This window comes from Oreochromis niloticus, linkage group LG17 (assembly GCF_001858045.2).
Source record: "Oreochromis niloticus isolate F11D_XX linkage group LG17, O_niloticus_UMD_NMBU, whole genome shotgun sequence".
In the NCBI taxonomy this organism is placed as follows: Eukaryota; Metazoa; Chordata; class Actinopteri; order Cichliformes; family Cichlidae; genus Oreochromis; species Oreochromis niloticus.
The window spans coordinates 14,197,619-14,222,355 of record NC_031981.2 but is presented as its reverse complement, the minus strand read 5'-3'; the positions used below and the strand labels follow the sequence as shown (position 1 = coordinate 14,222,355).

Genomic DNA, 24,737 nt, shown 5'->3' with positions numbered 1-24,737 from the left:
AGTTATTCTGCACTGCCAACAAGCCTTTAGATTATGACCTTCAGAGGAGGCATGACCCCTACACTTGGACCTGCTGTACTGAATTACTACACTCAGACGTCTATGTTTGTCTGGGGTTGAAAAGTGTATTAAAGTTGGACTGCCTCAAATATGCATTGTTTCCAATGGCCAGCAGGGGGCGACTCTTTAGACTGCTAAAAGGATATGTGGAAGTCATCTAGAAAATACTGCTCACTTGCATGAAAGAGGATTAGCGCATTTTTATAGTAGTATTTTTAATTAACATTTTGTGATTATTATAAAAAAGTACGAATTCTGGAAGAAATTCTGACAACTAATTCTGACAACAATAAAGTCTGAATTCTGATTAAATCAGAATACTGAGGGAAAAAGTCAATGCGAAAATATTTTTTCCCTCATAACCAGTAAAAAAAGTCAGAATTGTAGGAAAAAAATATTCATCAACACGCCCCCCGGTCAGGTCAAGTCATTATATATATATATTTCACTTCTGTTCACTTCACTTTTAAGTTTTGTTTTGCTGAATTCACTATAATGTTTTTTTTATGGTCCAACTTAGAGTCACAAAGGAGGATTAGGGAGAGTTTGCTCTACCTTGTGAAAAGTGAGCAGTGACAATTGATTTTCTTAGTCAGATTCACCTCCAGTTTGTCAGGTAAAAGAGTTTAAAGAGATAAAGAGTTTAACCAGTGATACACAAAGAATCACACCTTTTCAGGCAGTTTAAAAAAACCCAAAACAAACTTTTATTGGTATCTCAGGAATACAGTAGACTGCTGTGCACAGCACATACGTACAAAAATAAAAGGAAAAAACTTTAATATCCTTACTTAGCATTGTCTGTTTCAGAAACAAATAACTGAAGTTTGTTTCTTTTAATTTACAGTCATCAGCAAACCAAAACTAAGGCAGAAGGTGAGGTATATGAGAACAGAGGAGAGGAATAGAGAAGGATTTAAAAACAAAACAGAAAAACAGAGAAAAAGCACACACCCTTAATCAGATTCAGAGCTCAGGCATGCTAAAGTACGTTAATCATTATTTTTTTTTAAAAAGAAATTCCTCACCTTGACTTAATTAAATTTGACCTATGATAAGAAAATGGAAGAAAAGAAAACAGATAAATCTGGATACATTTCTTTTTTCTTTTTTTTTTGGGTCAAAGCTGATAGGTGAGCGTTTTGTTTTAGACACAAACTTTCCCTCTTTTAGAGATTGTTTTTCATGACCGATATTGTTTGAAAAGTCACTTCCTTACACTTGTTTCTAATCAAGATGTCCTTGATAAGGGGCTGCCAGAGACATCGGACATCTTGATTAGGAGGCTGGGTGAGAGAAGGGCTCTTTGCTTTCATGTCTTGCTAAGCTGAAAATACAGACTCACAATGGTTTACTCCTGAGGAGATCAGTGATATGACACGCAGCCTCATCAATGACAACAATGAGCCTTTTTTTTGTTTGTTTTGCTGACATTTTGAGCTACATTTGCTTTGCAGTATATAGCCTTGGCATTTGCAAAAAATGCCCTCAGAGCAGAAACAAGCCATTTAAGATTGGAGAAGAACACTGTTATGATTCAATGAGCAGCGTGTGATATTGTGGCGTGATCAAAGGTTGGGGTGCAGATGGAGCTCAGCAGCAGCAGCAGCAACAGCAGCAGAGGGCACGCCCTGAGGATGGCTGGGGAGCTGTCCTAAAGGACTGGAGTGCAGCAGGAGAGGTGAGGTGAGGCTTTGCGTGACTCTGCTCCCCACACACTGCATTAACTCTGCAGATGTCCCCTCCACAGAAATATCCCTACATGACTATTTAGAAAGGGGAGTTGACAGCAAGTTGCAGGGCTGTTTTTTAAAGAGGTGGGGCTCTAGTTTCATAGGATGTAGTGCTGTTTCAGAAAATACTGCAGGTAAAAGGAACTATTAGAAATATGTTTTTGAGGCCTTAAGACAGTCCGACCCATATAGAAGACCACCCTGGTCATTGGGGTCGGGGTCCGTAACTCTGACCTTGAACTAAAAAAGGCTGAAAGGAGAGGAGGAAGCTCCTGGGTTACAGCTGGAATCCCAAGGTCTCTTGCTACAGCAAGTAAGCTGTGGGGTGAGGGACAGGCAGAGGTGGGAGGGTGGGATAGAGCTCAGGTATGTGGAAAGCTGCCTGTCATCCTGGCAGATCCACATTCCTGCAGCGGGTTTGAAGAACAACAAAGACAGCAGGCCAGCTCCGTCACATACGTCTTTCCTGGATTTAAATAGTCCTGTTTCCTCTGTCACGGGCACAGACGAAGGCAGATGATGAAGCATTCGTCAGTTCTGTTTTTTTAAAGTAAACAGCTGCAGAAAGTACAGGGGTGAACGTACTTGGGAAAACTCTCAGGAATTCTCAGAATGAGGCAAGAGAAACATCTTTGGAATATATAACAAGATATTTGCACACACTAACAGTGGGTCTGGAAAGCTTAATACACCTCTAATAAACTTTCCTTATTAAATAATAAGTTTTTGACTAGCTCAGCCATTCAGCTGTAGCAAACTAAGCTCAAAGTCAACAGAAATACAGATGCAGAGTTAAGAAATCTAAGAATGTGGATCCAGTCCTCAAGCTGAACCGCGCTTTAGTCCGAAAAGTCATGTATAATTGCATTTCAAAACATTTACCTCCAACACCTCACTGCCACTGCAGTGCTGCTGCTGCAGAAAGCAGATTCAAGCAGGGGAAATGCCCCAGGGCATGCACATCCTCCACCAAACTCACTGATGTGAGGAAAAAAACCAAATGTGGAAGCAAAGAGAACATTGAGGCACCATCATCGATGGTCGACTGTGCAGCCTGAACTCTTAATGCCTCGTTCAGGCAACTGTAACAAAGCAGCATTGTATGTTTTTTTTGTTTGTTTTTAAAAAAAGAAGAAAGAAAAAAAGCTCCTGAATTCTTCTTCTTTTACATTTGCCAACTATTTACAAAGTTTTTTTTCATTGGTTTCATGGACAGTAGACATCATTTTCAATAGCAGCTATATCTTTGCCATTCAGAAAAAAAATAAATAAATAAATAAAAACCGCATCCCAGTTTACCGTGGGAGCTCTGTCCAAGACTATGTGCTGTAACATTTCTACTGTGCGCTCTATCTGCTCAAATAAAAATTTTCTCCATGCTGGGATAAATACATATTCCACCCTGTTTGTATTCCGGCAATCCCACAAAGTCAAGCTCGTGGCCTTGTGCCAGCCTACATGGCTGACGGCTCTCTGGTCTCAACCACAGATTGTTTATTACTTAATCGATCTAATTACAGAAAAGAAAATAAACCAGAGATAGTCAACCCCCTCCCCCTCCCCCTTCTGAGGCCCTGTTCGGTGTGTCAGCCCTATTTCTGACTCCAGCGGGTGTCTCTTACATGCAACTTTAAGGGGGCCACGAGTGGGAACACCAAGGCACCTTTAAATCGTGCAGCAAAGGTAGTGAATTTAAGCCCCCCACTGCCAGCTATCGATAATCAAGCGCTTAAAGGTTTGCAGAAAAAATAAATAACAAACTTAGCAGATATTTGAGCAGAACTCCATGCATCCCTTAATCGAGTAAAGTGGTTCTTTGAGGTAATAAAAAGTATTCATTTCACTCTCCAAAAGCACAGAATACAGCTCATCCTCCATCTCAACAAAAAACAAAAGGAAGTGACATTTAGTTTAGTTGCAGCAAGCACCAAGGTAAAGTGGGACAGGCAAAGTCTTCAACTCTCCCCTGTCCATAAAAACAATAAGCAGCACAGTATGGCATACATATACAAAGATAACTATCCAAATATACATATATATATATATCAGAATAAATATTTGTTTTTTCTTTTGCAGTCCATGGGTGTGTATATCATTACTATGCATTTCTATATTACCTGGAGGAACATCCACATGTGCAAATTGTTAAGTTATTGCCAGTTTCTCTCATAGTCGTGGGAGGAAATGTGTGACAGTCATGGCGGTGGTGGCCTTGTTGCCTCTCTTTACACGGCCATGCTTGCTGAGGGCGATGTAGAAGCCCTTGTAAACAAAAGACTCATAGGCATTGTAGTTGTTGGGCAGCAAAGTCTCCTTGAACTTGCACTCGTCCTTGAAGACTCTCTAGAAAAAGAGAGAAGGACAGAGGGGTGGGGGCAGGGTGGGGGTGAGGGGTGTCAGTAAATCACGACAGACGCAGTACGAACATCACAACATATGCATGGTTTCCACGTGACCTCTGCTTTGGAAAACAGCCTGCCTTAGACAGCATGCTTTGAGGGAAACAGGAGGAGCAGGCATGCTGTTGCAAAAGAAATGCCCTTTTCAAATGCAGACACTGGCCTCCTGCTTTTACTGCTGAACTCATAAAAAAAGTCTCCCGACTGGGTTCACATCCTAACACTAATCAAAAGGAGAAGTGAACGAGCTGCAATCAAAGGCTGAATAACACAGGAACAGATTACAGTGTTTACTAGGACACATTGTATTAGCATAAAAAACCCTCCTTTACTACAAGTGCAGATCTGTTGTACATATATATATATATGTAGAAATACTCTGTTACATGTAAATATCCTGCTTGGTTAAAGAATTAACATTAAGACACAGTCAAAGTACGACAAGTAGAAGCAGTGGTGCTAATTCTGACTGTCTTTACTATTGTACCTTTCAGCAACTAGTAGTTAGAAGCTGTCATACCATGGAGCAAAAAAGACTACTACAATATTTTTACTGGCTTTGACAGTTACAGACATGTTTTTCTATATTATTAATTTATTTTAAATTAACAGAAGAAACCAAACTTCTCAAAAACCTTGAATACGGACTTAACAATCTAAACAGGGCAAAATTATGTCTACAAGTGATAAGTTTGATTTTCATATTCAGCCCAAAGCCCAACACAGCAAACTGTAAATTAAAATCTATCATTTCCATTTTCACTGTGAGATACACGCCAGTCTGAGCTTGCAGAGTCATTGCAGATACACACTATTAGGCTTCAGCACTAAGTCGTAAAGTTGGATGGGACTCAGATTTATAAAATGTCCATGTTTCAAGGATTTTTATGAGACATAAACAGCTGAGAACAATATTGTAGAATCAGATTTTAGTGTAAGAAGAGAGACCTGCTGTGATATTTGACATCAACTGTAGCTAAAAATACAGAAATTACACACACACACACACACACACACACACACACACACACACACACACACACACACACACACACACACACACACACTTGCCTTTTATTTGGCATCTAAGGCATTAAACAGCATGTCATAACTGACCTACTTTTACAGACTGGCTAAAATTCCCCTGTCATGATTTCACTGAAGATCATTTGATTGTGCATAGCAGTTTCAGGAGAAATGAGAAAGAGACTCTTTTACACGTGGAATGTAACTAAGTACATTTACTCAAGTATTGCACTGGGGTACTGGGGCACTTTAAATGGAAATAATGCACCTTTAGCTCTAGCTGCTTTGCAGATTAAGCTGAAATATTATCACTGAGTGGGCCGTTCTGCTGCACAACAACTTCATAAATCACTGTTTCCGACAACAGTTACTTTTACTGAAATACAACTGTGAGTGTGGCATTTTTACTTGTAATGGAGTTCTTTTACGTGGCACCACTGCTTCTTTTACTTGAGAACAGGATACTTAAACCACCGACAGATTCTGACACAGCAAAAGATTTGAACATTGAAGCTTTCTTGGACCCTGCTGGGAAGCCCCCCTATCATCACGGCATATTAATAACACAACAGCGCTCATAAAGTCGTGGATGCAGCAGCTATATGAACTCGTCTTACACTGAACAGGATATGTGTGTATGTGTGCATGTGACAACGAGAGAGAGAGAAAAAAGGGGGTTGGGGTGAGCCTCTGAAGTTGCGCACAAACGTACCGTTCCGTATAACCTTCCCCTGCTGTTCATTGCGACAAACAGCCCACTCCTCACTCCGAATAGGCTGATCACTCCTCGGTCCACGGTGGAGATCTCTATCAGACCTGAACGAAACATACTGTTAGGGAAGCAAAGACACAAGTCACACTGCGACTGGGGATAAAGTCGAGTAACTGGCCTATGCAGCAGGGATGGGTGTAACCTTGCAGGTGCATTGCGACTGGATGATGCTCTCCCTGCTCAATTAGCCCTGTGCAGTTATCAGCTATTTGCATGTTCGACTCTGCAAGTGTAGTCGAGAGCGTGCTGAGAGGGACGGGAGGGTGCCCTGCTGTAGGGGACGGAGGGTAAAAATAAGTTAGCGTCTAAACTGGCTCAAGCATTCATGTCATGTTTTTGGTTTGGGAGGATATTTCGCACTGCACGGATGCAAAGCTCAGTACACTGGTTTTGCTTTCGGGAACTTTCAACCATGCCGACACGTCTTATTAAATATCATGCAGGATAAGTGAGCGGCTCTAACTTTTACACAGCCCTGCGCATAGGGTTACACTCTTTTTCTGGGTCCAGTGCTTTGCCGGATGCAACTCACTGTATTGGTTCTCATTGTGTTCACCGCTTATCCTGCCATCCGGGAGCACCTGCAGGTGAAACCCAATGCCCACGTTGCAGTACAGTCGTCGCACTCTTTTGATGCCCTGCAAATAGTCACTCTCCCAGTTCAGCTCCGATTTCCCCCCAGTTATACCCAAGTAGGAGCGGGAGAAGAGGGTCTCCCACTTCTTTTCCAGTAAAGTCGCATTAGTCCTACTCGGAATCGGATAAGATGAAACGATTCCCCAGAGAGAAGTCCACAGTACAATAACTGCCGGTAGCGTCCAGTGCGTCCTGGCCCCGCTGGACATACTGTAGTGGCACCTTTGCGCAATGGCCATCCAGTTTACCTTTGGGGCACGTGGTCAAAGTTACCTGCCCTAAAAATGCAACTCTTCTTGATTTCTGTCCTTTGGCATGGTGGTGGTAAAGGCTTATTTTGGGATCAAGGTAGATCAAGGCCCCATAGCCCGAGATCTGAGCAGGAGGATTGGGACAGAGCGCGTCGGAGCTTGAATTGGTGCCGGTGGCGATGATCATCTTTCGCCGCTCCGCGCCTCTGATCAGGCAACGCTGGCCGTGGAGGGGGACACCACTCACCGCAAAACCAGCTCACCTTGCCCCCGACTCTCACATCCTAAAATGACATCACTGTGACTTCACCGCTGCACCCCCCCATCAAAAAGTAGGAGATGGGAGGAGGAGGAGAGTTACAGGACTCTGGCAGGAGCGGCAGCTCTGATAGGAGTAATGGGGGGTGCTGCACCTTCAAATCAGCGTCAAATAAGCGAGACAGATTGAGAAGAAGAGCATCCTGTGGTGCATTTCAAAATAATAATTAAAAAAACTTCCCTGCATCAGCTTCTCTCCCAGACTTGGTTAAAAAAGCTGCACAGTTATATGCTGTGGCCTTTACAAAAACGCAGTCTAGATGAAAACACACAGATTTTTATTACTAAAGTCAAACTTTGAGAAACTAAAATTATTACCAGTTATCACTAAAATGAGTTTAATAATGAATCGCAGCGAAAATACAAGGTCACAAGAACAGGGGTGGATTCGCCATGTTTGTCGTCATCTCGTCTTTATTGTGTTTAAGGTGATAGACGCTTAATAAAAGGCAAATAAAAACACAATCAATGCATTAATTTTGAGTTTATGCATTTAGGGATTATGAATCAAAAAGACATTTTTCCTTTAAATTGTCACCCATAAAACAATGGAGTTGAAAGAAATATGTGAACAGAGATGTTCAGTGTTACTTCTGTTTTTGGATGACTTTGGATATGATTTCAAACACAATTGTACTTAAAAGTTCAGTGATTGAGTTTTTAAATGCATGAAGACAACTTTGATTTATAAATTGATCATTTATCAACTAACTGAATACTTGTTTACATAAGGAATCACCAGAAAATGATAAATAAATAAATAAAAAAACATTTCCTAGAACTTGTTTGACATTAAAAAACAAAACAAAAACATGCTTTACCTGCAGCAAGCACAAACACTTATGATAGTGTAAATGTTATTAGCGGTTATTTTGTGTTTAGATTTTTTGCTTGATGTGGATCTCTAATGTAGTTTCCTGTTTGTGTGGCCCTTTACTGTGCAATGCAAGGATTATGGGCATTGTTGCAATAGTAATCCTGAGTGATTCTGGCTATTGTATTGAAGACATACTTTTATAGTAATAAACTACTTATAGTACTTAAAGTAGGAATACTAAAATTGAAGAACAATGGCAACCAAACAGCTGACAGTATTATACTGTAAAAATTATACTCTATATAGCCGAGAAATGTAATGTTTTTAGACATACGGTTGTTGTAGATTACAGTAGTTGTAAATGTAGATGACAGTGCTTACTGTACAGTACAACACCCCCCCCCCCCCCCAAAAAAAAAGTTTATATGGAAAATTACAGTAGGATCTTCAAATGTATAACAGCATACATATAGATGACAGTATTATACTTCAAAATTTATATGTCCTATAGCAGGGAAATGTAATACTTTTTACAGTCGAATACTACTGTTGTACTTTACACGAGGAGTTATAATAGTATAATGGGAAACATACATGTGGCCATATTACAGTGTAAATGCAGGACATTACTATTTGTTTTTACATCAAAAAACTGTTCTACATTACAGTATAAAATTAAAACAGTTAATAGTTAAATGCTGGCAAAATCATTTAAGTATTTTTTAATAGTTTCCAAGCTGTGACATTGTCTGATTTTATTTTGAAGGCAAGCTAACCTATTTTTCAGTCTTCCTCTAAATAATGGGGCTGACTTGACCCGGCTCTTGCTCACATGGGAGACCTGTGGGAGGGGAGGGTGTGTGTGTGTGTGAGTGTGTTTGACTTTCATTGGCTTTAAGCAACCATGGGATGGATGGATGGATACTGTGTCCAGGGCCCAAATCGGGACGGTGGTCATATGTCCTGGCAGCCTGCTGCCTTATTTAGAAGGAAGGTGTAAAAACAGTCCCAGCCAGTCACAGCAGAGCAAATGGCAATCGTGTCTGACACTTCCTTAGCTGTTTGTCCAGGAAGTTTACACAACCAAATATTCTGCCTGGTCAGATTGCGCGTTATTATTGTAAGTAACACACCCTGCAACTAACATAAAAATATAACTGGCATATATCAAATACTTGGCATTGTTTTGGGTAACCCATTAAATTCAGACCCAGAAATAAAGTTGTACTGCTGATGGAAATTATTAGGCAAAAATAATCATTTTAGTTTAGATAAATATCCACATTTTGCTCTATCATCATTTAAAAGACTTCATTTCAACAAACTGACATGGTTTGTTCAATGGAAACTATTTTAGCAATGAAATAATTCTTATTTTCTGCTTCTTAGCAGTAAATAAAATCGTTCTAGTGAATGATTTAGAGCATACTATAACGCCATTCTAAGCATTTACAACATTTACTACAATTTCCCTTGTGGGCGAATGTATATAATAAAAAAACAAACACTGTCCCCGGATTATTCACAGTCAATAAAAAGGTTTATATCTGTGCACAACTACCTTTGATTTGATTAAATGTTGGTTATAACACTGTGAAAATAAAAATAATTCTGAGTGCACTGGGTTCACCCCCTCCACCCCCCTTTACATCCATGTTTGCATCCTGCTCTGCAGGGTGCTGGTAGGAGATGAAGGCTCAGGGGAATTCCCAGATTGCCACAGACCTCTGAGGCCCCGAGGTGCTATCTGCTGCCAGGGAGCCTCAGACCCACCTTAGCAACTGTGGAGGCCTCAGTGCAGATAAACAGCACTACCAAGAGAAGCCACGATGGAAAAAAAAGACAACAAATAAACAAACCGTTTTAATTTAGATTCTAAACTGGGAGGATACATTCGAAAATGGCCCACAGCCGAGCTGCATTTAGACATACCGACACACTTAAAAACACAATCAAAGCTAAGCAGGAAATGCATGTATGTTATGAACACAACAGCATAAAAATAGTCTACACTGTCATAGTTTAAAGATCCAAACATGCAATATCATGTAGTCAAAGCAGGTGCTGGGAGAAATTTTCTGTGGAGCTCTAGAAATACATTTACTTTTGGTACTAGTTAAACCAGCTTATCGATCACCTGGGAGGCAGTGAAAAGAACTTCTGTCTCTGTCTGTAGCTGTTCTTCTTCAATGGTTGCATGAGTTGCACAGTGTGAATCTTTACAGACTCTAAAAGGCAAGAACTGGGTGCACAAGTTTGACTTTATTTAGGATTGTCTCTAATCCACAAAGGGGCAAAAGTAAACATACAGGCTCAAATATATACACGAACCCCAAGTAATATTTGGTCAACTGTGCCTTAGCAAGTTGCACCTTGACCATCAACAAGCTTCTGGGATAATTCTGGATATTTGACCACTCTTGTTAGAATTGATAGAGTTCATTTAAGCATAGTCCTGAAATTTCTAGTTGGTTGTAAGTGAAAGATTTGGGAAGGCCATTCCAGAAGCTGTTATCCTGCTTCATCCATTTCAAAACCAGTTTTGATGGTGATGTTTGGGATCATTGCCTTGTTGGAACACACAACTTTGTCCAGGTTTCAATCATCTAGCAGTCTATTTAAGCTGAAGTTGAAGAATTTGGAGGTAGTCCTCTTCTGCCATTATTCCATTCACTTTGCGCAATGTACCAGTACCACTGGCAACAAAACAGCCCCAGAGCATGATACCACCACCACCATGCTTGACAGCTAGTACAGTGTTCTTAGGCTTGAAAGCCTCTGTTTTACTCCTCTAAATATTCCCTTTGTCACTGTGGTCAAATAACTCAATCTCTGTCTCATGTGGCCATAAAACTTTGGTCAAGCATTCAGCTTGTCCATGTGGACAGCTGCAAATGTCTGTCAGGCTTGAAGGTGTTGCTTTTGGACCAGGGGCTTCTTTCTTCATTCTCAGTCCATAGAGATGTAAAACTCTTTTTCTGTGGACAGTAATGTTCCAGCAGTTTCTAATTCATGGCAGGCTTGAGCCTTTGTGGGTTCCTAGGTTGTTTCGGAACATCCTAAAAACCCTCCTCCAATCAGACGGTGACAGTTTGGGCCTTCTTCCAAAGAAGACCCAAAGTGGTGATGCATCTGAATAACAGTACTCAGATGCATTTGTTTGAACTGATGATCTTGGAATCTACAGATATTTAGAAATGTGTATTTAATGAATTAAATTAAATGTATTTAATATTTATTTAGGCCAATCATGATCAATAACTAGAAGTCAGTGGGCCTCGGCCTTGTCAAGTCAAAAAACGCTTATTAAAAGCGTTAAGAGCACATATGTGTATATTTGACCTTATATTTACACTTTTGACCCTGTGTGGATTAGAAAAAACATATATTGAAATTTGTGCACCCAAATCTTATTTTTAAAGTGATTAAAGATGCTTGCATGTGTGAATTGTTTCATCACAGAATAAGAACAGTTCAAAGAAATCTTTGAAAGCCCCAAATTATCATGATCATGGTAATTCTAGGGAGCAATAAAAACACAATCATATTATAAGAAGAAAATAACAAGAAACTGCGCTTGAAAATATCCCGGAGCGTTTTTGGATATACTTAATTCGCTGAAAAAATTAGAGCTGTGGGCAGAAAATTTGGAACTGGGATAACCTTCCATGAAAACTCCCTTGATGAATTGAAGTAAAGCAGAGAACTAGGAATTTTTAGTCCCAGTGGGACAGAAATACTGAACCAGGCTGAATAACAAATTAATGAGAGAGGCTCTTGATTTGCTTTGTAAGCACATGACTATGCAAACCAAGGCAACCAATACCCTGAATAGACAAAACTATTGACAGTGTGGAACTTTAATCAATGGAGAGTGGCCACCTTTAATGAGACGGTGCTGAGCTCCTGAGATTAATTCAGCTAATGCTGTTAAACTGGTGTGACGCTGAGCCTGCTCTTTAGTGAAGACACCTCTCTGAAATCCTGAAAACTTACGAGCAGATGCAGTTTTGAGCAAACTATGCTTCATACCACGTTTTTGCACAGCAGAAGATTACAGCAGACAGAGTGGGTAAGGGTAGTAAACATAGTTTAATCCTACCTACTTCACAGTCATTTAACATTAAAATATCTTTAAGTGTAGAGAATAAAATTGACATTTTTATTAAGAAAAGTAGCTGATTATCATCTTTAAAAAGCACTTATTCATCAATAATGTAAAGTCATGCTGCAGCGATTTGTTATTGAAGTTTTGGGCTGCTAAAACGAAAAAATGACATCAAGCCTGTGTAAGACGAATGACACGTGCAGCAGCCTTAATTTCCTATAATGCATACACACCGATTACTTTTGTTCATGCTGTCTTTAAGATTATTCTTCTTAAGTTTGGGAAACTACCTCCAGGGCCATAAAAGACATGAAGATGCCACTGTTGTTACAAGCATGTTGTCTACTATGTTGGCTGGCTAGTGAGAGAGTTGAAGAATACTCACCAAACTGTGGGGCAACAGTAAGACAGAAACTTGCACACATAATGGAGCAAATTGATTTCTCCTTGTAGACTCGGCTTGACTGAATAAATTAGAGCTGAAGTAGATGACAAAGAAACTGGAGACTCAAACAAGAGAAAGTATCTGCATTTTACCGTCGTCATGTCAGCTGTCTTTTCTGCAATTATAGGATCTATTTAGTGCTCACACCCACACACACACACTGATACACAGAGCTTAGTCGGAAAACCAGAAAGGAGCATAGGAAAGAGCTTTCCAAACAGCTTTTGTGCATATTACCAAAGTGTAAGTAACTGGATACAGGAGGACGCAAAGCTCTTTCAATCACTTTTTTATTAACAGGGGGTTTAAATGATGATATTGAAACAACAGCTGGGAGACCCTGAGATGGAGAGGGGATTTCTCTGGCATGACATCAGAGTCACTGGCAGGGCTGGGAAATAATACTCAGTCCAACTGTGTGAGGACTGACAAAGCTAAAGAGGCCTTCACAGGAATACAACATCACAGTTGCAGCAGTTAATGTCAGTAGATTTACATGTATTTACTCATAAACCAAGGACATATTAAAACAGTGAGTGGATGATAACCCATGGTGGAAAGTCACTGAGGAAACAAAGTCATTAGGATCCCGAATGCTGGCAAAAACCTTTGTGCCAGTGCTTGTTGCAGTATTTTGTCTGGTTAAATATGAGCCTTAAACTGTTGGTGGGACTATATAAACGAGTTATGGGTAAACTGTCATTAAGATCCATAAGTCTCCAACTCTACACTTAAAAGTTATAATTTTCTTTGCTCAGGGAAGAAAAGCAAACTGATGCTCAATCTAAAACTACTGGCTTGAATGCAATGGTAGCACCCTAAAGGAGCATGGGGGTTCAGCTTTTTGCTGAACCAGCTAATGTATAATTCAGTAGCTGGGTCATGCTTTTGTCTTTTTACAGCTTTGCCTATTTATGACACATAGAGAAGCTGGAAATACTGTGAAAACCTTGCTAACTGACATAAAATGTATGCAGTGGCTTTAAACTATGGAATAAATCTGGTTCTTTCACTATTACTTTGTCAAGCTTAAAGCTCCACAGGGGAAACAAAGAGCAGCCTGTCAGGATGGAGGGTTCCCAGTAAAAATATCTTTTCAAGGGTACAGCTTGTGCACCTTGCAGAGAAAGATGTGCCTGCTGCTAAATTAGGCGTACAGTGACTAAGGGAAAAAGAAGCCAGGCAGAGGTGACTTTTCAGCTGGTTTAAATCCCAAAGAAATGACACAGCAATTTTTATTTTCATGCCAGGAAGACATACACAGCACACAGTTGTTAAGTACATGTGTTCAACTGCTTATTAATACAAATATCTAATTAGCCATCCACAGCAACTGGATGTAGGCAGGGTCAAGACGACCTGCTGAAGTTTAAACTCAGCATCAGAATGGTGAGGAAAGATGATTTCAGTGACTTTGAATGTGACATGGTTGCTGGTCTGAGTATTTCAGAAACTGCTGATCAGCTGAGGTTTTCCCACACAACCATCTCTTGGGTTTGCAGAGAATCGTCAGAAAAAGAAAATACCCAGTAAGCGGGTAGAAAATGCCTTGTTGATGTCAGAGGTCGGAGGAGTATGGCTTCCAACTGATGGTAAAGCAACAGTCACTTGTTACAGGTATGCAGAAGAGCATCGCTGAATGCACAGTGCATCAAACCTTGAAGCAGATGAGCTACAGCAGCAGAAGACCACGTCAGATGCCACTCCTTTCAGATAAGAACAGGAAATTGAGACTACAATTGACACATCACCAAAACTGGACAACATGATTGGAAAAATGTTGCCTGGGCTGATGAGTCTCAATTTCTATTTTGAGATTCAGATGGTAAATTCAGAATTTGGTGTAAACAGCATGAAAGCACAGACCGAACAGAAGATTTATCTCCACCAATGTGTGATGCTACCATGTCAATGTGGACCAAAACCTCTGGGGAATGTTTCCAACACCAAGTTGAATGTATGACATGAAGAACTATGGCAGTTCTGAAGAAAAGGGTGGCCCAATCTGGCACTAGTAAGATGTACCTATTGCAGTGGCTGGTGAGTACAGTTCTCACACCCTTTGTAACATTACAACTTTGGACTGTTTAACAGTTATTTCTGTAAATTTTCTAAACAAAAATCTAACCTTTTACTGCCTCCAACTTTATAAAGGTGAGGATTTGTTGCGCTCCTTTGTCACATGTAAGGATAAATTTAATATAGTAGGATTTTTCAGTGTTACACATCCATTGTGGGACAGGTGAATTTTAATTAGAGTATTTTATCAAGCAAAAACTGTGAGAACTTCATCTTATCTACAAAGGCCCCAGGATACCGTAGAATTGCTTGTGCACTGGGAATAGTGATTGGCTCACATCATGATCATTGATCTCCCTTTCAGCTCAGTAATTGCGATCTTATCCCACTGAGCTCAAAGATGTGTAAAAATCCGCCCAACAAGCGTGCTATGTTCAGACAGTTTTGCAAGCATTACACTGGAGTAGTGTTAACCTGAAAAGTGCAAGCTCAGCATGGCTGTCGACTCATAAAACCTTTAGCATGTAGCACTAAGAATGTTTTACAGAGCAGTTAATGTGGCATGTATCTCAATTTCTTTCTTTCAATACCCACTGACTACATTTTAAATACGATAACACCTGCTGAAAAAGATAATATATCAAATAAAAGTGCATGGATAAGTTGAGCAAAAAGTGTAATTTTTACTAGCATGACTGAGTATCTGATCCATTAAAGGATCAATCTATCTGTGGTGGTTTCTTTTAACCTCAACATTAATCTTGTCTCTTCTCAGCTCCGTACAAAATACCTGAGGTTGAAATTTGGTCACTGTCAAATCTTCGCCGTAACCAACTGATCCTTCAATGCAAAAGCTGGCAGTCTTAAAGAAGACCACGAGGAAGGCTATGTTTACGTGGCTACCATGCTGAAAAGTCAGACAGTTTGGTTTATGGCTGTAGGAAGAGATAGAGATCAGAGGAGGTGTCAGCTGCTGAGTCGGCTGCCGATTCCCCTGGCTCCTCTTCCCTCTCTCCCAGGAACCCAACACCAAACCAGGCCACCGGGACCGAGCAGGAGAATGCGAGGAATTCTCTCAGCACATTTGCTCACTGCTTTGCACGTTCTCACCCATGCGGGATGAAAACCACGCCGCCAGCCCCGAGGATGCGACCGCCTTGCCCCGTTGTGAGCGAGCTCGAGGGTGGGCGACAGGGCGGCAACGAGCGGAGGATCAAGGCAATTTTGCTGATGGGTAGAGGAGAGCGTCAGGAATGGCACACTGCTGAGAGAGTGAGTCATCCTGGATGGAGCTGCTGTCATCCTGCCAGCACAACAAAGATCAGATCATTTATTTTTGTCACGGCCCCCACTGGATGAAATCTAAACCCATAAGGAATTGATCAAAGCTTCTGGCATGCTGCCAGTCCTGGAGAGCAACTAATAACAAATGGCACTTGAGAAAGATCCAGAAAAATGAGTAGCCAACCAGTTTTTCTTTCTTTAAAAAAACAAAAACAAATCACAAACAAATTTAAGTTATTGAGTAAAACTTGGAAGCAAAGTAGCAGACCACTGATTACTAGTCTTTTCTAGTTCGAAAGATAAGTTGCTGGCAATTAAAAGCAGCAATCAGAACAGGATGAGGAGGTAAAGCACCACAGATGACCTCACACAGAGGGAAAAGGAGCAACTGTATAAGCAGGTGAGGAGGTCAGGTGGTAATGGTGACGTCTGGTGGGCAGGTGTGGAATAATAAGCACAACAAGGAAGTCCTGACAGGAAAAGATGGGTGTAAAATTTCATAGCGTATCTTTAGAATGATTTATTTCTCTCCTGTAAATATTTATTAAGTAAACACTTTAAGTATCTTAACTGTAGATTAATGTAAATAAAGATACTTCTGACAGGGCTGCCACAGCAGGTAGTGCTGCATATTCAATCTTACACCAGATAACCTTCCTGACGCAAAACCCAAGGAATTTGTGTCTCCGACCAGAATCACTTATGTGTTTAGGATGACCAACTAACCCAACCTCATGCATGTCTTTGGACTGTGGAAGGAAGCAGGAGTACCAGAGAGAACATGCACCCTCCACACAGAAAGGTCCAAATCTGGATTTGAACCCCCAGTATAAGTTAAAAAAAAAAAAAGTATACAAGAAAACCTGAATTATGGAGAACCAAAACTGCCAAAAGATAAATAAATATATAAATTTTAAAACACATAGAAATACAATACTACTACTACTTCTAATAAAAATAATAAATGTAAAATTTGTAATTTTACATTTATTTTTACATTTACAACTATTACTTTATGTGGCATTTATCAATGCCAACAATCATATTTAATTTTATTATATTTGGGCTATTTAATACCCTATTTAATCAGAGTCATTAATTATTTTTTTTATTTTGGCTCTTTTGGTCCTCCATAGAAGACACCGCCTCAGCGCAAAGCCCAACAAAGACACATTAAAGAAAGATATATAGTTAATAAAACATTGTGTGCCAATGAATAGAGGTGAACAACCTCTTAAAAATTTCCTTTCTGTGTGGAAAAAATGCTCCAGCTGCACCCTCCCCTCTCACATGTGGACATCGCCCTCTGGTGTCCGACAGATCTCTGAATGCACGGGGGAGAACCTCCTCCCCCGTCAGGCACGATAACTCTCTGCATTGCAGCATTAGGACGCTGTCAAGAGGTCTGACTGGGATCACTGACACTTGAATAAACTTCTGTGAGCTCAACCGTTTGCAATATTAATTCTCTGCATTTCATGTGAGCACAGATCGACAGTGTGGGTGTTCACAAAAAGAAAATGAGTATCTCAAAATGCATAATGTGCACTTCAGGTGCTCAGCTAAACATAGTAAAAAGGAAACTGTGCCATCCCCTGCATTGCAGGTTGTGTACCTCAGTGGGACATCAAAATAGAGTCAGGCTATAAACTACAGAGTGCAGTGAAGTTTTTTCCACTGTGCTTCAGGTCATAATTGATCACTAAAAAGTTTTGTAACTGACAAAATCTTTAAAAAAAAAACTTCCTTGTGAGCAAGCCAGTATGCCTTTCCAGAGGCAGCTGGCTGCTTCCAGAAGTTTGTGGACACTTACTGGCTCTTAAAGATAGCCGTGTGTTTTGGTTGGCACACAAGGAGCAGTGCACTTTGTAGGAAATGCATAACAGAGAATCTGAGATAGTCGATCTATCAGTCTTTCAACAATGAGACGGGAGTGAGAGCGCTGCATCCCAGGCACGACGACACATAAGTCACTGAGGTCTCATGTGCTTGTCTCCTTTTGCCTGTGACCCGCCTGTTGAAAGGTCGCCCTAATGAGACTGCTCCCCCGGTGCCCTTCAAGTGCCACGCCAGAGTGCAGGAAACAATGCTGTGTTACAGATGCTATTTTGAATGGTGTCACGGTGTAAAACTGGCAGCGTTGAATTATTGCCGGCCCTTTGATGCTGTTTTTATCCCCACCATCTTGTCAGCACATGTAATCATACTGCAGATTCCCCCTCTGGGGCCTGATATCGTCAGTAACGCTGCCCCAAAAACATAAGCAAAAACGTCTTGTCACAATGATTCAGCACATAAGAACTTGTAAAAAACTTCTTTTTCTAAAATGAAAAAGAAACCCTCCTTTTCTTTTCTTCTCTCTTGCAAGCACCCTGCAGCAGTGATTCGATACTCAGTATTAACAGAGCTGGACTCATGACATGAGCTTTTTAGAAGGTAAAAAAAATTAAGCGGGCTGGACAGGGGCGTTCCTAGGAGTTTTTAAATGAGGTGCTATCAGGGAAAAGGGGGAGGGGGGCACAAATAAATACCAAAACGCTTGAAAATAGGTTAAAGCGAGGTAATGGAGCTAAGAAAATGTAATCAATTTACAGTCATTAAAATGATTTATTGTCTTAAGAGGTGGAAATAAAGAACAATGTCTCACACATCTTTTAAGTTAACCTTTGCAAAGTCAAATAGTTTGAGGCATGTGAAATGGAGTTCACTTTTCAAAACTTAAAAACTGTTTTACATTTGCAATGATTACAAGAATTTTTGAGATTATTTAACATTATATTACTCACTGGACACTTTATTAGGTACACATTGGTGGTAACAAGAAGCTGGAACCATTCCTCAGAGATTTTGTTCCATATTGACATGACAGCATCATACACTGACCTGGTACCACCCTAAGGAAAACGCCCATGGAAATAACTTTATCTTACGCATTTCATAAATTCACCTTCCTTGCAATAACCTGGAATCCGAATTAACCATGATTACCCACGGGTTGGAGATTTGAGCAGTAGTAGTAATGGCTAATAAGCAGAAATAAGAAAAAGCCTGGTTTGCTTTTCTTTCTCCAAGCTCATTTCTTTCTGCTACAGTCAGCTACATCTGCCAAGTGACCGATCTTTCAAAAATATTTCACCATTTTCTAACCCTCAAGTAGACAAATCTAAAAAAAAAAAAAGCCACACTGTCTGCGATCATGTCATCTCGGCGTTGTAATTACAAGTTTCTAAACTGTCCAACTTATAATAAGTGTTCCCGTCAATATCCAAGTCATAATTACCACTATAAGTAGTTTTCCAAGAAGAGCCCAAAGAACAGACTCACATGCACGTTAGGTTAATTGGTGATTCTAAACTGGACATATAGGTGTGGATGTGAGTGTGACCAGTTTCTTTTTTGGCCCTGTGCTGGACTAGTGACCATTCCAGAGTAATGAGAAATAGACTTACAAACACAAATGCACTGAAATATAAAAGATATGATGTCAATTTGTGACCGGATAGTATGAAAATAAAGCATCATAAAAGCCATAACCTTTCTGTAGATTACAAAGGATTTATTTTGGCTTTATTTTTTAAATGTTTATAAGCCTTTAACATCCTCTAACCAACACTGTCTGATCTTTTAATCCTGCAATGCTTTAAACAATCATAACTTTTAACTGGACACACTGACAGGTCAGTTTGCCTTGTCAGTGTACGCAGCCTACATGTCCTAAAATCTCTTCACGATTGTTCCTCTGCGGCCTCTCATCTCCCTTGCAATTAGCTTTGTGGCCGCCGCATGTGTACACTAAAAAAAAAGAGAAAATTCTGCGAAAGCATGCAGTTAAGAAGACGAGGTCTAAGACAACAAACTCCGGAAGCCACTGATTGACAGATCTGTCTGCCCACTCTGATCCCCTGGCTAAAGCTGTGGCCGTTGTGGCAGTGCTGTGGTCGCCGCCGCTCCACGTCTGAAGATGCAAGGCCATTTCTAGGTTACAATAACAAACAGCACAACACAACTGCAACGCCGGATATCCGAAACACTAAGAGCCCATCAAGACAAATTTAGTTTGAGGCTTGTAAATAATTGGTGCCCCCGACCTATGAATGTTCTCTCAGACAGAGCATTTTGTCCCCACGAGTAGCTAAAAATATGCCCGGCTTGCAGCATAATAACACAGCTTGGAGGGACAAATAACCTCTTATGGAGTACTTCTGTTACATTAACAGCAGTACTCAATCATATTCGTGCACAACACTATATTTTTTCAATGTTCCTAAAATATCTTAATAGTGCAGAAGCAGTCTAGTTTCTCTTTGCCCTGTGAGGAATGTAAATAACAACACTGTAGTCTCCGCCTGCGGAACAACCATACAGGGGGATGGGTGCAGGACTCAGAGAGCCCCACACAAACTACCACTCTGAGATGCTATAGAGCGCATAATGATGGCATTCACATCAGTGGTTGAGGGGGGGGGAAACTGCCTCCTGACCACTTCCAACTAACAAGCTGAAATTAAGACCACTGATGACCTCACAGATGCCAACTAGGCTAGTAAACCCAACTGGATGCCTTGTTCCAAAATAGCCTAGTAATGCTGCCTAGTGTTGCCAGAGAAAGAAAAAAACAATCATTATGTATTTGTTAAATATGTTACATAATCCACAAATTAAATCTAACAAGGATTAATTTGCATAAGGAAATTAGAGAAACAGTTACTCCAAATTTCCCTTGTCCCTCTGGACCTCTTTACTCATGTCTTTCATGCATAGAGCCAACGGCTGTAAAACAGTTACTCAGTTTGGGCTTTGTTACAGGGTTTGTTATGAACTAGAGCGACTATAACTGCAGTCTAAAATGCAAAATAATTATCTTTATGTTTTACATTTTTGACATTTTAACCTTGAGATTAATTCACAGACTGTACACCACTAAAACATGCAGAAATGTGCAGTATTACCTTTTTTAAAGACAAATTATCATCACACAGCTTAACAATATAAACCCATGTAACTGCCACTAAACTCACTAACAGGATATTTCTACTTTTACTTTAGTTTATGTAACAGTCTTTCCCTCTTTAGTGGTCATGTGACTTTGTTTGGGAACATATAGGATTGGAGACATGGTAATTTTAACTGTAGCAGCATATATTCTAAACATTTCCTACAGTTATAAACGGATGTATATGTGGAGAAGTGCCAGAGAAACGCGACTGTCGTTTCAGGATTAACTTCGGCATTTTAAGAGAATGCAGGGGTGTGCTCAACCTGTCATTTGTAGCGCTGGAATAAATACAATATAAGCATGTATATATGTGTGAATGGAAGCGTTATGTTGTGACCGCAGTGTTTGCATGACTGGATCTGATATTTTAGTCGTGGCTGTAGGCAGTGCTGGAGGAGTTTAGGAATGCGTGACCACAGGGCCTTTTGGCCCCGTGGATGCATGTTCTCCTCCCTTGTCTGGGTCCAAAGGAGTGGACCATCACATCCCTGGTTGTTCCTCAAGGTCCACTGTGTGACAAACCGCAGCCGACAGCCACCCACTCACAAACTAGAAAATGACAACCCTCGGGGCAGCTGCTCTTCTCTTGAAAGTGCAGTAAAAATGGAGTGATTTTACTTTCACTGCACTTTAGAGGGAGCCGTGATTGCTTCCGCCCTGAGTGTGGGCGACTGAGTAGCTGAGGACGTGTCAGGTTCATGTCAATCAGCCAGTCAGAGTCTGTACCTCTGTGAACCAGAAGGCATTATGCTGCCACCTGCTGGTAACTTGTCTGACACGACTGATACTGTCACTGCCTGCAAATAAAGAAGCAGAAATGCCTCCTCAAAGTTAACTTTCATACAAGATGATGGCTAAGATGCAGTCCAGAAACCACAAGTTTCCAGAGAGATGTTTATGATCTGAAATATATTTAGCACAGTTGACAGTTTAAAAACACTTTTTTTAGACCATTTTAAAGATATTACCCACATATATTTTTAAGTAAGTGATGTTTGTTTCTTCATTCTAGTCCCCCGCACACACCTACATCTGCACTTGTGCAAACTTAGGTTTGGCAGCCTGGTACTGTAGGTGTGGAATGAATAACTACTTTAGACTAATTTGGCATATTAAGGGAAGTAAGACATGAGGTGGCAGGTAGCATATGTTACATCCCAAAGTCTCAAAAGCTAAAGTTTCAGATCCTAAAACTTTTGCTTAACTAAGAGCTGATCTTCTGCATTAACCCCGGACTAGACTGAAGCAGTTTCTTGTCTAAATGATTTGTAAAAAAAAAAAAAAAGACGTTTGTCAGCTCTCTGTCAGTGAATTCTCCAAATTGTTGCAAGTGCACTGAAAAAGAAAAAGGTTAACCTAAGACTTCTTTTTCTGGGTGAAAATATGGCTTTTGTTTGCCTGTTTGTCTACTGGATTATAAAATTCACACAAACTGATGGAAAAGTCCAGGTCACTATATTTACTGTAAACCTGGGTCATTTAGTCTTGGGCTTAGAGGACAACTACAATCTTTGATTAGTTCCCGCATATTGAATTTTGGCTTTTTCTTTTAAACCAGATATTATTTCTGAAACAATCCCCAAAGGATTTGTGTCTCCTCCTGCAATCTTTCACTTGTCAGGCAAATATGTAAACAACTACACAATAGAACCACAACTGCAGTCTCTGAGTTCCTTTCTATTAATCATTCCCAAAGATATGATTAGATTCTTTATTTACTCTGTGTAGAAAGTAATTTGTTATATTACTCACTGTAGTTTGAGTTACTCCCCAGCATCAGCTGTCATGTACATGCAAGAGCAAAGATCCACCTTGTAAAAAGAAGGAAATACACAAAATCCTTCTTTTATCATTTAAGAATTATGACAAACAGCAACAGCCAATGAAGAAATTGGCAAAAACCAGCATAAAGAGCCCCTCACACAATAATGTGGTGATAGTGATTCTACTCTGTTAGCTTCTATGTACTACTGTGGGCTTGTTTTTCTTTAAAGAAAACAGTAACACCGGGTCCTGGTGTCTTTCACGACTAATTTTTGTGTATACATTTGAGCATGTTAGCAGTGACTAGTTGTTTTTGCACTTGTCTTATTTTTTTTCTTTTTTTAAAAGCTTGTCTTGACCTGAATGCGATGTTGTTCTAAACACGTTCACTTTCCTAAGATGAATTCTATAATTTCTCTATAGCTCCTTTTGTTTATTTCTTTTATCTGTTTATTTGTTTCTTATTATTATTATTTCTGGTATCACAGAACATATATACAGTAATATGACAATGCCAAAGCTGACAGGCAGGAGAAAAAAGGCAAAGAAAAAAAGAAAGGGGGAGAAAATATGATAAAACTGTCACGGCGAGTGAGATGAGCCGTGTGGAAATAATAAAGGAGGATCCAAACGCAGGCACTTGTAAAGGTGTGAAGGTGGTTTATTGAACACAAAATAAAGATAGACAAACGGCAAACGGAGAATGAACTAAACTACACTGGGAACAACTAACTACTGAACACGAACCTGAACATGAAGGAAGATAGACGATGGTATATGATGGTGACAGCAGGGAGAACACACAAATAGAACATGGTAGATACACAGACGGACCAGCGGCTACTACAACCGAAGACACGACTTAAATACACTCAGAGAAACACAGGGAGATTACACACAGGTGGGGGACACAGCTGGGAGTAATTAACGAGAGGAGACAAGGGAGGTAAACTGAACACACTCACATGAGACGCAGACCTTCACAATAAAACAGGGAACAAGAAAACACTACACAAGGACGCAGGCTCGACACTGAGAGGCAGACAGAATATAGCACATGGAACCTGAACTATACTAAACGTGAGACACAACCAAAGAACAAATCCTTAAACATGAATAAACAGAAACATAGAATTCAAATAATAACCAACAAATCACAAAGGTAGCAAAACGATCATTCAAGAATAAACCAAAACATAATAAACTCAGAATGCTGGGTCGAACCGCCCCAGAACCGTGACAAAAAGGGTAGAGCTCAAACAGAGAAATGCAATGGATCACTTCTGCCACACCTGTAAGAAAAAACATACAAAAAACAAAGATTATCTAGAAGAGCAAAATATGAAAAAAAGACAAGTCTTTGGTCATTTAAAGTAAAAAATGTAAATTAATATATCCATAATTCCACTCCTCAAAAGGTGTAAAAATCAGCGACAACAGGTCTGACTGAGTGATGAATACAATTTGAAATTTTTGGCTCAAATTTTTGGAGCTGTTGTCAGGAGGTTAAGAGAGTGTCCAACAGTGAGCATCTACAACCATCCATAAAACACAGTGGAGGCTGTAATGGTTTTAGGGCTGCATTTCAACCTGTTGGGGATCTTGTCAAAATTGATGTACTTATAACTGCAGAAAAGTACCGTCAGATTTTGCAATATCATCTGAAATGCATCTGATTGGCAACAGCTTAATGTTGCAGTATGGCAATAATCCCGATCTTACCTAGATAGAAAGGTCCTGGCTTTTCATATCCCAGAGCTCGGACTGAAACATTACTGAAACAGAGTGGGACCAACGAAAGACAGCCAACATCCAAAGAAGAGGTCTGAATGTCCTTCACAAAGCCTGGAGAACTATTCCCGAAGAATAAACAAGAAAGGTTGTCCAAGAAAGTTCAGGCTATGTTGAATAAAGGTGCTCATACCAAATATTGACTTTCAAACTCTGTTTTTGCCTTATATACGGCATTTACACACGTTTTAATAAACTGCTGTATCCATTCACATTTTCATATCAAACTATAGATAAAAAATGGGGCGGCACAAGATTTTTGCACAGTACCAAGCCATTTATTATTGTTAGCCGGGCGAAATTAGCAAAGCTGCGCCA

The 24,737-nt window shown here is 40.2% G+C and overlaps 1 protein-coding gene across 1 annotated transcript; it reads right to left on the bottom strand.

The window, feature by feature from the left end:
- Positions 1-743: 743 nt before the first annotated feature.
- Positions 744-7,282, bottom strand: LOC100708453 (fibroblast growth factor 6). Its single transcript, XM_003452067.5, has 3 exons — positions 6,523-7,282; positions 5,931-6,034; positions 744-4,136 (listed from the first exon to the last, which is right to left on the bottom strand). The coding sequence occupies exons 1-3, from the start codon at positions 6,863-6,865 to the stop codon at positions 3,960-3,962; spliced, it is 624 nt and encodes a 207-aa protein (XP_003452115.1). The 5' UTR covers positions 6,866-7,282; the 3' UTR covers positions 744-3,959.
- Between the last annotated feature and the right edge of the window lie 17,455 nt (positions 7,283-24,737).

Excerpts from the sequence above, each read along its gene's own strand:
- LOC100708453 (XM_003452067.5), bottom strand. The coding sequence starts at position 6,865 with ATGGCCATTGCGCAAAGGTGCCACTACAGTATGTCCAGCGGGGCCAGG. Across the intron at positions 6,035-6,522 it reads ACACAATGAGAACCAATACA|GTCTGATAGAGATCTCCACC; the intron begins GTGAGTTGCATC and ends TGTTTCGTTCAG. Across the intron at positions 4,137-5,930 it reads GGGGAAGGTTATACGGAACG|AGAGTCTTCAAGGACGAGTG; the intron begins GTACGTTTGTGC and ends CTCTTTTTCTAG.